Source organism: Eurypyga helias, unplaced genomic scaffold (genome assembly GCF_000690775.1).
Source record: "Eurypyga helias isolate BGI_N326 unplaced genomic scaffold, ASM69077v1 scaffold8638, whole genome shotgun sequence".
In the NCBI taxonomy this organism is placed as follows: Eukaryota; Metazoa; Chordata; class Aves; order Eurypygiformes; family Eurypygidae; genus Eurypyga; species Eurypyga helias.
In genome coordinates this window covers 59,190-71,911 of record NW_010268838.1, presented here as the reverse complement: position 1 = coordinate 71,911, position 12,722 = coordinate 59,190, and the positions used below count along the sequence as shown (strand labels likewise).

The following is a 12,722-nucleotide window of genomic DNA, read 5'->3' as shown; positions in this document are numbered from 1 at the left end:
GAGCTTCCAATGCAGCTGTGACTCAGTGGCTGGTGTGCAAGTAGCAAGGCTGATGGAGGCCTATTGGGCTCTTACTCACTGTGTATCTGAACTGGAACTGAAACATCTGTGAAGCACTCAGTTGGCTCTCTGAAGACTGGCAAGCAGACTTGGGAAGTGCTGACTAGCACTGAGTGGATTCTTTTGGTTATTTAATACACTGAGGCAGTGTTTCTCTGAAGAACTGTGTATGGGTTTGTGAACACATCTGAGGAAGATGGGTGGTGATTACCTGGTGAAGATATTCTTTGAAAATCACAACCTGTTCGATTAACTGTTGCTTTGTTAGGAGATTTTTTTCCGTAGGTGAATACTACATTTGTGAAATTAATGTTTTCTTTTTCTTCAACAGTGGGCCACTAGACGGATAGAAAAAGGTGTCAAAAAGCCACAACCACAGATGCTAAAGACTCCTGCTGCTAATGGTGAGAACTTGGGGCAAGGTCAAATTGATAAGGCTAGTGTTCTAAAGTAGAATTGAGTCCTTTTCAAATGGAGAAGTTAGATGTGTGCATGAGAGAACTGGAGGAGAGGTGGGGTGGTTACAAGCTAAATATTTCGTCTAGTTGTTTTGCAATGCTACTGGCACAAGAACTGTTCCTGCAGAATGAAATGCTTCTTTTACTGGCTTGTACTGAATGGTTGAAAAATCAGGGGATGAGGAAATGAAGGGTATGAAATAGCATTAAGTTTAACAAAACAAAGTAGAGCCTAAGATGGAGACTGTCCTCAGTTGAGGGACATTTTCAAGTTACAATATGAGCTTGATTCTTTTTTTGTTTTGAAATCTGTCTAGGTCACTGCTTGCAGGGCTACTGGCCAACTGTTGCAGTCATCAGAGTACATTTAACATTTTCTCCAAGGAGATCTGAATGTTCAGTGGACAGCGCTTTCCTTTCCCAGACTCAGTGCTTTCTCTGTAGTAGGACTGCTGGATGGACGTGTGCGGTGCTATACTTGTTCCCTTTTTTTCAGCCTGCTGCTATTCACCTTTTGCCTCTTGGAGTTACCTCAGTGTTTGCCAGATGAAAGTCTTGCACTCTTGATCTGTAGAAAGACAGCTGAAGGCTTGCTTCATATTTCTTCCTTTAGCCTAATTTTGAAATGAGGTCTTTTACTATAACTTAACCCATGCTGTATGTGTGTCATGGTGTGCTGCACTGCAGCTCTTAAAACAGTTTAAAATTTGTCATACTTACTTTTTCTCAGTTGCTTTAAAGTGAGCAATTATGTCCCATATTGCCAGTGTCCTGCAAGTTGTGGGGGTTTTCTTGGGGCTGGGAGAAAACAAGGTGAGTGATCCTTCCAAATAATGTCAGTGCCCTGCTATCTGTTTCACAGGTTGTCAGTGATGCAGCAAGGTATCAGTTTTCTTCCTGTAAGGGTGATAGTGTCCCATCATGTCCTGGGTCAGTGAGGGGGCAAGAGATCCAACTGTGCTGCTTTAGCTGCATAGCTAGAGCTTTTTGTCTTCTTCGACATCTGATCTTTCTGGCACATAGTTTCTTCTTTAGAAAAGAAAGCTAAAGGGAGAGAGGACCTGCCTAGTAGATTATGTTCTATGAGCTGTCTTTCCATAAAATGATGAGTACCTATTCCCCCTGTATGTGTGACCGAGGGGTGTATGGTGTTAGTATGTGCTGTAGTTTGGAATCTGGACTAGACTGAGTGTACTCCACTGCCTGGAGCATTAGTGAAAGTAAAAATGGCCTGAGGTAATTCATACAGATGATTGGATGCAGGCTGTTCAAGTGGTCTTATGATTGTGAATACACAATCATACTGGTGGCCTGAAGCACAATTTTTAATGTCCTTTTTATAGTTAAAATTAAAACCTTTTCCCACTGTAGGTGGCTGTTGGAGTCTTGCTTACTTGAGAAATTGAGAGGTGGGGGAGATGTGGAATCTGCAGTGACAAACTGTGCTGTGTGTATTGCTCTTCAGAATATTTTAAGTATAGGGCTGACTGACTTGTGATTAGGAGTCTGGGTTCCTGTATGTGGATGGAAGTATTTGTGGGTCAGGGCAGGTGTAGGTCTAACAGTGCAGTATATAAGTTAGCGTTCTCCTGAGCTGACAGAATATGAGCAGGAGGAGAGGCCTAGTTGTATTACACAATATTTGCTGAGGGAGGAGATATTCCTGGTGATAATAAATTATGGAGTAGCTGATTAAAACAGGGTAAAGGTAAGTGTCTATCTGTGTGTATGCATATGCATGCTAAGTGCTGAAGGGCAATGTGTAGAACCTCTTCCATCCTTCCTCACTAGGAGGTGGATCAGGATAGAAGCGAGCACTGCAGATGCAAGGTCAAGTTTTCTTGTTTCCAGGCAGAACAAAAATAGTCTTTCCCAAAGACTTAAAAATCCAATGTCCTTCCAGGAAAGGTGAGAGAGCATGACTGAGGAGACACCACTTTGCAGTACCGAATCCAGTGTATTTCATATCTGTTGGCAGAAATGGCAGCCAGTGCTGCTGTGTTAGTGGTGTAATAAGACATAGTTCCAAGAAAAATGTTGGCTGGTGTGGCTGCTGTGTGGGGAATGACTCTGGTGCTGTCACCTCAATGTTCCACTGTTAGGGACAGTGTGTTTATGTGTCAGGCCCAATGGTAGCTCTTGGCTGAGCAGATACTTGGAGGCTAGATACTTATCTCATTGTAGCTGAATAACCAGCTCTCAACTGTCAGTGTGGGTGTTGGCTGTGTCAAAAGTCAGTCCTCTTCAAGTTGGTGGGTTTAAAAAATGCAAAAATGCTGTTAAGTCAGAGTTTGAAAGTGACATACACTAAAAGAAAAGCTTAAGCAAGTAATATGACTGTTAAGTAGGTAATGTCAAATTTGAGCCAGGTATAATTAGCTGACTACAGTGTGTGAGCTCAAAGGTTTGAGGCTTGTGCAGTGACACTGAGTAAAGTAGCAGCTATGGCTTTTTTTTGGTTGAGAGTGATGTTTGCTGAACTTCTGCATAATGCTGCCTTTTAGCCGTCTTTGGCAAACCCAGTTCTGCCTGTGGCCAAGGGATTAAAGGCCATTAAATGTTACTTCTGATTACAAGAAGGCTAAGTACATTGCCTGAGCCACATGTGCTTAGTTCTATTCATAATACCTTCAGGTGTCTCTGGGATCTTGGCTTGGAGTAGCTTGTCCCAAGGCCGCAAGCCAGCTTGCGCATGGAGGTGTCATGTGACAATGACAGCGCAGGCTGGTGAGGTAAGACTTTATAGCTGTGCTATCTTGGCTGTGCCAGCAGTGTGTTAAACCTGAGCCCTGGGCTGTCTTCAGCCAAGAAGTAGGAGCCAGCAGAGCCAACTTCTTGGCCTATGCTGAACCAGAGGCTGTATATGGAAGAAGCATTCCCAGTTCTCCTGGGAACTGGAGAGAAGAGAGTCACTTGTGTGATGGGTGCTGGAGAGTTCTGCTATCTGGTTTCTTGGCTACCACCTGTCTGCCACCCTAACAGCAGTATGGAGAAGATGGATTGGGCTGGCTTGTCTATAGTCCTGGATGTTTCACAGCTTAGAGGTTTAAGGGAATGAAAGAGAGGAAAATGGAACCACAGACCAGAGCTCTCCTTTGGGTTTAAAATATGACACAGGTTGGGTGTGCCATATTAATGATTTTTATTTATAGGTGAGCGACAGGACAATTCACTGAGTTGATCCCCTGGTAGAATTGCAAGTTGTGGCTGCCAAGTTCAGAGCTGAAGGGGCTAGTAGGTTTTGTTGCAGTGTAACGTGTCTCTTGCGCGTTGTTCTTTAGTGGTTACCTCAGTCATTTGTGGGACTTGTATCTTGGAGCTTCTTACGTTATCCCACATGTATGCTACAGTGCAATACAAAGACTTTCCATGTCACTTGTAATTTAAACATTTCATGTGATTGCATAGCAAATGCATTCACAGAGGAGTTCGGCTGGCAAGACTTCCTTGGGACGTAGATTTCCACACTGTGGGATGTGTATTTGTGGGAAAGTGCCTAGTAGCTTGGAACAGTTGGATACTTCTTCCTTTCTCATGCTGTTAATCTCAACATGGGAGTACAGGGATTATGCAGTTTATCAGAGGGTGTCTGACAGAGTGGCAATCTGAACTTGGACCTCTGTAATCCTAGTTGAGTGTCTCAGGGGATGGTTATTCTGGTTAAATGTTATTCTAGATTTCTTCAGTCATCAATTTCTGGAGCCAGACTTGCTTACCAGAAAGCAGCTACTTGATCTTTATATTTAGTTTACACAATTTGTCCTTGCCTTTGAAAGCTCTAGCGAGAGATCAGTGCTTATCAGACTTCAAGTATAAAAAAACAAAGTAGGGAGGAGAGGGAATACGTGCCATTTGTACTGCAATTCTGAACTCTCCAGGTTCCTTTTCAATTGCCAGGCATTATGTGGGCAGAGTTCAACTGAAACACAACTGTTAGTGCCAAACCAAATTATATCAAGGCACCTCTAGGCCCAACTTTATTTGACTCTGTGGCTTTTTGAAGGGTTTTTCTTTGATTTAAAGAAGAAATAATGTGGTCCTGTCTATTCTTATAGAAAGACTTGTGATGGGAGTGAGGTGCATTCGATTCAAAGCTGGTCCATGCACAGATGTCAGGTAGCTCTTGCAGTCTGGGGCTTTGGCAGGTAGCAGTAGGGCTAATCTTGGCTGAATGTGGCTGTGGAATGCCAGAATCTCTGATGAGAGACCGGCCTCGGGAACAGGGAAGCCTCCATGGAGGAGACTGCATGCCCTTTAATGCACAAAGCACCAGGTGAAGGAAATAGAAAGGCCAAGGTCTCACTTGGTTTCCAACGGAAGCCTAAGATGGTCTTGGAAAAAGTTGCTGAGTTGAGGACTTGTCAGATGGTGGGAAAGTGTTTGCCTTCTTGCTTCACCTTCAGTAGGCAACAGAACTTGATATATTTGCTGTTCAAGGTGTTTGTGAGGAAGGGGATCTAGAACTGACCTAGTGAAGAGTATGCTGTGTTCAACTATCCATCTGATCTTGCTCTCATAGGCTCTGACAGTAAATTTCCCTCTTCGAGTAATGCAGAGCGGTGGGTGATTTTGGAGGATGACTGTTACTGTATAGAATTACTTCCTCATGGTTACCTTTTCCTTCCCAAGGTATCATTGAAAAAGATGTAACACCTTTGGAGAAAGAAATTGCACGTTTGCATCGAGTGGACTTTGAATTCTCTGACATATTCTACTTCTGCCGGAAAGGGTTTGAGGCCATTGTGGAAGATGAAGTCACCACAAGGTTTTCCTCTGAAGAGCTGGTCTCCTGGAATCTCCTCACGAGGACTAATGTCAACTTCCACTACATCAGCTTGAGGTTGACTGTTGTGTGGGTCATTGGGGTTGTAGTGCGGTACTGCCTCCTGCTGCCCCTACGGTAAGCTCATGGGTGCTGAGGGATTTTTGTCTGTCTGGGAACACACAGATGTGTGTTTTCTTGGGAAACATCATCTCAACTTTTTTAACCCAAAAGCAGCATTAGCAGGTATAGAAGATGAACCTGCTTAAACTCTCCCTTGAGAGAGAGACCATTCAGGAGACTTTTATCTTGCCGTTTGCTGGTGAGAGTAGATTAGGGCTAGTGGTCATCTTTTCTGTGAATGCTTCCCTTAAGTCGTGTACTGGCAATGTAAGTGTAAGTTGGGTGAGCTCTACAACTCCCCGACGCTATATGCATTGGGGTATTTGAATCTGCTGCCTTTGCTAGGCCATGATTATTTTTGTTTTTCAGCAATGTGTTCAGGGGATTACTGAGTTTAAGAACCGGATATGTCAAGTATCTGAAGAATAATTGAATTCCTGCAACCCCTTTTAATTTTAAAAGGGAAAGTGATATTAAAATGAGTAAAACTACTTATTTTAATTTAATGTCTATTTTGTCTACAGCTTTACCCTTGCTGCCATTGGGATTACCTCAATGATTGTGGGGACAACAATAGTAGGACAGCTGCCAAACAGCAGGTGTGTACTATGTGCAGTGTGAGGGATGAGCTTGCCAAGTTGCATCAGTGCAAACAGCTCAAGATTAGGACTGGACAGATTTTACAAGTGATAGACTACTGATAGGCCACTACCCACAAACTTGTGGCCTTGCTTTTAGTGGCTTTTTGAACTTGGGCTGAAGTTGGTTTCTTGCCAGGCTTGGCACTGAGGCTGCTGATTTCTGAGGGAATCCTCCTGCTCTCATGAGAGATTCAAAGGGAACTTTGTAGGGGAGATATCTGTGCTGGGATATAAAATACCCAGTGAGGAGATGACAGCCTTGTCTAGGTAGGTGAGACCAAGGGTATGACATGTCTTTGAGCTGCTGTAGCAAGTGAATGGTAGAGCTGGGAATATACCTCTCCTCCAGCGTATCAGAAAAATTTCAGCCCTGCGTTGTGCTGAGTAGGCTGGAGAATATTGTGTGTGTGTCTAGCTGCCTTCCAGGATGCTCCAGATGCCTATGGTTTCTTTCAGTGTGAAAAACTATTTGAGTGAAGTGGTCCACCTCACATGCTCCCGCATCCTTGTCAGAGCCCTGTCTGGTACTGTCCATTACCATAACAAGTGAGTGAGCTGACGGTATGATAGCAAAACCGTGTGTACACCTTCACCTGTGAGTATCCCATTTGAAATGGGGCAGCTCCTTCCTGACCTGCAGGTTAATGTCACATTAGATGTTTGCTCACCTGAGAGCTTTATGGAACTACTGTGTGTGTAATGTGTTTAGTGTGCTAGTAGTCTAACAAAAATTATGTAATTGCAGGGAAAACAAACCTCAGAAAGGAGGAATTTGTGTTGCCAACCACACATCACCAATAGATGCGATCATTTTGATAAATGATGGATGCTATGCAATGGTATGAGGAGATCCATGCTGACCACAGCAGAAAGAGAGAGACCAAGAAAGGGAAAGATTGTGGGGTATTGATTGTGGGGTTCAATACTTAACTTTCACAGTAGAGATGTTAACTTGAGTACTAGTCAGTGGGGAAAAGTATAAATTGTGTTGAAGTTGGTGTACAATTTTATGTGCTGGTGAAGTTGTCCTGGCAGTGTTAGTGCTAGGCTCTTCATCTGGTGAAATGCTTGAGATACGCTTCCATGCGTGCATCTAGATCCTTAGCTTCTCTGGGCACTGACCAATCCTGGTTTGCAGTCTCCAGAGCGTTTGAGGTTTTTTGAGGGGGGTGCAGAGGAGGGAGTTCTGCTTTTCAGTTGTCTCATATACTGATGTGCGTTACTGGGCTTGCAGGTTGGCCAGGTTCACGGTGGACTAATGGGAGTTATTCAGAGAGCCACAGTCAAGGCCTGTCCTCACATCTGGTTTGAACGCTCAGAAATCAGAGATCGCCATCTCGTGACAAAAAGGTGAGGTGTGGGTTGGAGCAGGGAGTTGCACTGCTAGTGTAACTCTGGGTCCTACTAGTGCCTGAGAGCCCACAGCCGGGTATGTAAACCCTGTAGAGTCACTGAACGATCAAAGACCCAGATGAGGAATTAAAACCTTTGGAAAAACAGAAACCCAGGAAGCCGATGAGGGAACTTGGAACCTTGGGATCTCGAGAGAGCCAAAGGCTGACTTGCAAAAGCATCATCTTTTAGCAGGAGCCATATCTAGTTGTTTTATTCCAAATGCTGACTGCTGTTCAAGGCCAATCACAGGGATGTGAGTAATCTATAATTCAGCATTACTGTAGGCTGGAATGATGCAGGGTATTGCATATCAGTAGATGTAGGTAGGAGTGGAAGTAATCAATATAGTGGTGGCTCAACAGGGGTTCTTGGGGTGAGTTGGAGGGGTGGTTATGCAGCAAACCAGATCACTCGTAACAACCTGAATATGCTTGCTTGTGTGGGCTTCGGTACAGTAGGCTGCAGGCAAAATGTCAGGTTCCCAGGTCACTAAGAAAGGCTTGGAAAGTTTATACAGGATGAAACAGTTCAGACCAAAGGTTCTGGTAAGGTCTTGATTGCAGCAGACCATCACAAAACATCTCATTTGGGTACCTGTCAGCATAATAACTGCTGTCTGAATTCAGATATACATATTGAAAGGATGCGAAGATATTTCACATTCTGGGACTTTCTGTTGAAGAGAAATACTGGCAAAAAAAAATGGCTTTCTGTGAAAAGAACTGTCTCAACTTCATTTGAAATTGTGAGCCACTAGAAATAATAAGCTGTGCTTGTTTGGGTGAGGAGCAAACATACATCTAGTTATAAAGCTGAGCTGCTTACAAAAGCAGTTTTCAGCAGAATGTCACCAAAGGCATACCCATGAACACTGTAGTACAGTAACAGAAATTCTTCCTAATTCTTTGAGAATGTTTAGGTTCATTTTGAAAGGCTAACTTCTTCACCACCTCTTTGGCCTCTGCACAGCAGGACAGCTTTGCCAAGTCATCCAAGTGTTATTCACATAGTGTGAGCTGTAGGCATTTTGGAGTCCTCTCTTTTAAGAAATCTGCTGTGAAGTAAGCAAAGCCTGGATGGGCCACTGCACAAGACACTTTTCTTAGGTAGGCAGTTTCTTGCAGGTTGAGTTGATCAGAGTTAGTTGGACTGACTTAATGACATGCATTTGTTGGCTTCCCTGACAGTCATTAATAAAATAATAGAGAGGAAAGAAAAGAGGATGTTGCCTCAGTATGATGTACCAGAGGCCTAAGGAGTGGCTTGCACAAAGCTTCAGGTTTATCAGAAACAGAAAAGCAAGTATAAATTAGTGTCCAGTAAAAGGCTTCTGTTTCAAACAAATGTGTTGCATGTAAAGGTATTTTTAATGCACCTGCCTTGGTAAAGAAAAGTGGAAAAGAGGTGTTTAAGCTTTCCTTCTGTTTCCACAGACTCAGGGAACATGTGACAGATAAAAGCAAGCTCCCGATCTTAATTTTTCCGGAAGGTAAGAAGCTGAACTGCTCCTCATCTCCGTTCAGTCTAGATGTCATCCATGTTGTCTTTTCATGGCTTCTGGAGCTCAAATGTATTTTCATCTCTGTCTTAGATTTTCTTCCTATTTTTAATCTTTAATATGAGATTACACAAAGACAATACAATGCTGTCCCTGGCTGTTGGGTCTTCTGGCAGAAGCTGTAGGCAGAAGAATGGGAAGATTGTTTCTTTTGCCTGTGAATATCAATTCACTGTCCTACAGATCTAAGCTCATCCTTGTGCCTTTTGTCTCACACATGTTCTGACTTCATTCAGGGAGTCAGTCACAAGACAAAGAATGACAGCAAATGGGAGAGATGCTTAACTTGCTTGTAGAGGGTCTGCATTTACTCCTCAGTGAGTGTCAAGACCTGTATGTTGAGGTAGTGCCACTACTGAAATGCGGTAGGCTGTGTGAAAAAATTACTTCAGTTTCTCTTCTGGACAGGCACCTGCATAAACAATACATCTGTGATGATGTTCAAGAAGGGGAGCTTTGAAATAGGAGGGACAATATATCCTGTTGCAATCAAAGTAAGTGGAGATAGCTGGCTGCTGAATTTCAAAATTTGGGATCTGTGTGTGTCAAGGGGGTAGGAAGCTGTCTCTCTCCTGATGAAAGCATAGTAGCTCTGGCAGTTGGTGACATGCCGTGGATGACTCCTAGAGTATAAGTGGCTCAAATGAGAAAGAGAAGTCTTTCTGCCCATGGAGCCTGGCTGGCAGGACCTGGTAGAGTCAGCTTCTTCCATTAGAGCTGGAAGGAAGGGAGAGCCAGCTAGCCCTTCCCAGTGCTGAAGGGAAGAGAGGCATGTAGCTTGCAGCAGACTTAGCTTTTTTTGGCTGTTCAGGCAAATGAGTGACATCTGCTGCTGTTTCTGTCATGTCATCCCAAGCAGCACTAATAAGCACCAGGTAATTTTCTAAAGCCTCATTCTAAGCAGACATGTCAGTTGTGAATTTTCTCTTACTCTGGCACATGACTGGAAGCATCCACTGCAGGTCTGAGGCTGTAACGGTCTGTGGGGAAAGCACGGCCAGGAGGTTGAGGGAGGTCCACCCCTCTACTCTGCTCTTGTGAGACCCCACCTGCAGTGCTGCATCCAGCTGTGGGACCCCCAACATAAGAAGGACGTTGACCAATTGGAGCGAGTCCAGAGGAGGCCACGAAGATGCTCAGAGGGCTGGAGCACCTCTCTTATGGGGACAGGCTGAGAGAATTGGGCTTGTTCAGCCTGGAGCAGAGAAGGCTCCGGGGAGACCTTATTGCACCTTCCAGTTCCTGCACGGGCCTACAAGCAAGCTGGGAGGGGGCTTTTTACAAGGGCCTGTAGTGACAGGACAAGGGGGAATGGGTTTAAATTGGAAGAGAGTATATTTAGATTAGATACAAGGAAGAAACTCTTCATGGTGAGGGTGGATTGGAACTAGATGATCTTTAAGGTCCCTTCCAACCCCAACCATTCTATCATTCTATGATTCTATGTAGAGACTTTATCATTTGTTACTTTGTGATCCCATACAGTATGATCCTCAGTTTGGAGATGCATTCTGGAACAGCAGCAAATACAACATCGTGAGCTATCTGCTGCGAATAATGACCAGCTGGGCCATTGTTTGCAATGTGTGGTACATGCCACCAATGGTTAGAAAGGTAATCTAATATGTAGTTGATTGCTATTCAGGAACCTGACTGCATCTGCACGTGCCTCTTTTTACTCTTTTTCTCCCAAAACCCCTCCCACCCCATCTCTTCAAACCAGAGTTTCATAATGAACTTTTGTGTTAACTTTGTATGACTGGGTTCAGCCTTTCCTGGTGCGGTTTGGTACTGTCAGTAGTGCATCAAATATGCAAAGGATAGCAGTAAAGGTAGGGCTGTTCACAGCAGTAATGCTGTCAATTTTCCATCCTGTTGGAGCAAATTTTCCTCTAATTTCAACACTTCATGGAAAAAATGAGCTAAATCATTATCGTGTTGGATCATCAGATTTTGTTGGCATGATAAGGGATGGATTGTTTGGCAGTGAGCTAATTCGATAAGGCAGCAGATGAAAAGTGTTATGGCAGTCTGTTTCAATTCACTTCTCTCTGCTTTGATTATTTTGAATTTATGACCCTTGAAGGAAGGTGAAGATGCTGTCCAGTTTGCCAACAGAGTGAAGTCAGCCATTGCTCGCCAAGGAGGACTGACTGAACTTCCTTGGTGAGTGATGCCATCCTTCTTAAACTTCATGGTCTATCTGTTGTTAGTTCGATGGAGTGGTGCTTCCTCCCTTAACTTGCGACAGATGACATTCAACATGACTTTATTCCATTCAGGAGAAAATGAGGGATTAACTTCACAGGCACATATGTGTAGGTAAAAATAAAAGATGCTTAAAGTCTTGAGCATGTAGTGCTAATGCAGTGAGTTTGACCTAAAAGTTTGATGCTTGAAGAGGGACCCCTTTACAGTTGTTGCGCATGTTGAGATGAAGGGAAGTTACTTGGCAAAACAGATGAACAGTAAAATACAGGGCTTGAGGCTTTCTGCTCTTTCTCATGTCCTACCTCAGTAAGTAGTAGCTTAATGCCTAGATTTCATAGGGCTTTGTGAAAAAACTGGAGAGCAACATACTAATGAAGAGAGCAGGCAGATGATTCAACTATGAGACCCAGCTGGCCCTTGGAATGATGTAAGGCAAGAGACAACTATGGTGTTGCACAAGATTGTCTGCCTTTACAGTCTAGGGAAATAGCATCCCAGACTGGCAGAGACTTTGATGGTAGGTGTAACCTGTTACCAGCACGAGTAAGCTTCTTTAATGGGCTAAACTCAAAATATGGACTGCATGAGCATTATGGCTGAAGACAAGTGTTTTATTAAATGTTCTTTAACTTGAACGTTCTGAAGAAAAGCGTTTTTAATAACTTTCTAGGTGAAGACTCCAGAGTTGCCTAAGATAGGTAATATAATACATAGTTTGATAGGAATAGTGGTAACAATCATGATGGGTTACTTTTTTTCTCTTGCTCTGTTCCAGGGATGGAGGTCTGAAACGAGCAAGAGTCAAAGATACTTTCAAAGAAGAGCAGCAGAAAAACTACAGCAAGATGCTAGTGAGAAATGGATCAATAGAAAATTTGTCTGCAGGAGCAGAGTCAGACTGAATGGTGGTTCTTGAAAACTAATTTTGCACAACCAGCCTTAGCAGGAATAATGTGTGTTAAACGAAAAAAAAAAAAACCAACCAAAAACCAACCCCCAAAAAACTGGAGCAACAAAACCCCTCACCATGTATATGCATATTCTCTCTATGGCTGGTGCAGAGCCTTTCAAAAGCCAGTGTCTCTGCATCTCTCCCTCCTTTTTCACTCTTCTCACTCCGCTGACCCTCCCTGTCTTCATGTGATGATGCACTGCAGCTCCTGATATTCTCGAGCTGAACATGTGGAGAGTTGAGACAAAAAGAAAACAGCACCGTGGTTTTTCTGAGTTCGTAAGAATGAAGGGAAGTACGCTGAACAGATGCTGTCAGGACACTCGTTTTGAAGATACCTCTTGTTTGTGGTACTTCAGAGCTTTAAACATAACAAAGTTTTGTCTTCTCGTGTTGCTTACATACTTTTAGTTGTAGATGACTTAAATAACGTGTTCTGTCAGAACTGTAAGATAGACTCTTTTGGTTGTGCAAGGGGGGAAGGGAAGCAGGGGCTGCAGACCCTAAAGTGTGGAAAGGAGCTGCCCTGCTAAAAGCACGGTTCATGGACCATGTGGTTTTG

General features: G+C 43.6%; 1 protein-coding gene across 1 annotated transcript; it reads left to right on the top strand.

Moving 5' to 3' along the window:
- Positions 1 to 395: 395 nt before the first annotated feature.
- Positions 396 to 12,186, top strand: LOC104514254 (glycerol-3-phosphate acyltransferase 3). The gene is made up of 11 exons (XM_010157876.1): positions 396 to 464; positions 5,148 to 5,418; positions 5,928 to 6,002; positions 6,501 to 6,590; positions 6,790 to 6,883; positions 7,279 to 7,394; positions 8,873 to 8,928; positions 9,406 to 9,491; positions 10,483 to 10,611; positions 11,084 to 11,163; positions 11,984 to 12,186. The coding sequence occupies exons 1-11, from the start codon at positions 440 to 442 to the stop codon at positions 12,108 to 12,110; spliced, it is 1,149 nt and encodes a 382-aa protein (XP_010156178.1). The 5' UTR covers positions 396 to 439; the 3' UTR covers positions 12,111 to 12,186.
- Positions 12,187 to 12,722: the final 536 nt, after the last annotated feature.

Coding starts and splice junctions, on each gene's coding strand:
- LOC104514254 (XM_010157876.1), top strand. CDS start 440: ATGCTAAAGACTCCTGCTGCTAATG. Junction 6,591..6,789: donor ACTGTCCATTACCATAACAA/GTGAGTGAGCTG, acceptor ATGTAATTGCAG/GGAAAACAAACCTCAGAAAG. Junction 9,492..10,482: donor TATATCCTGTTGCAATCAAA/GTAAGTGGAGAT, acceptor GATCCCATACAG/TATGATCCTCAGTTTGGAGA.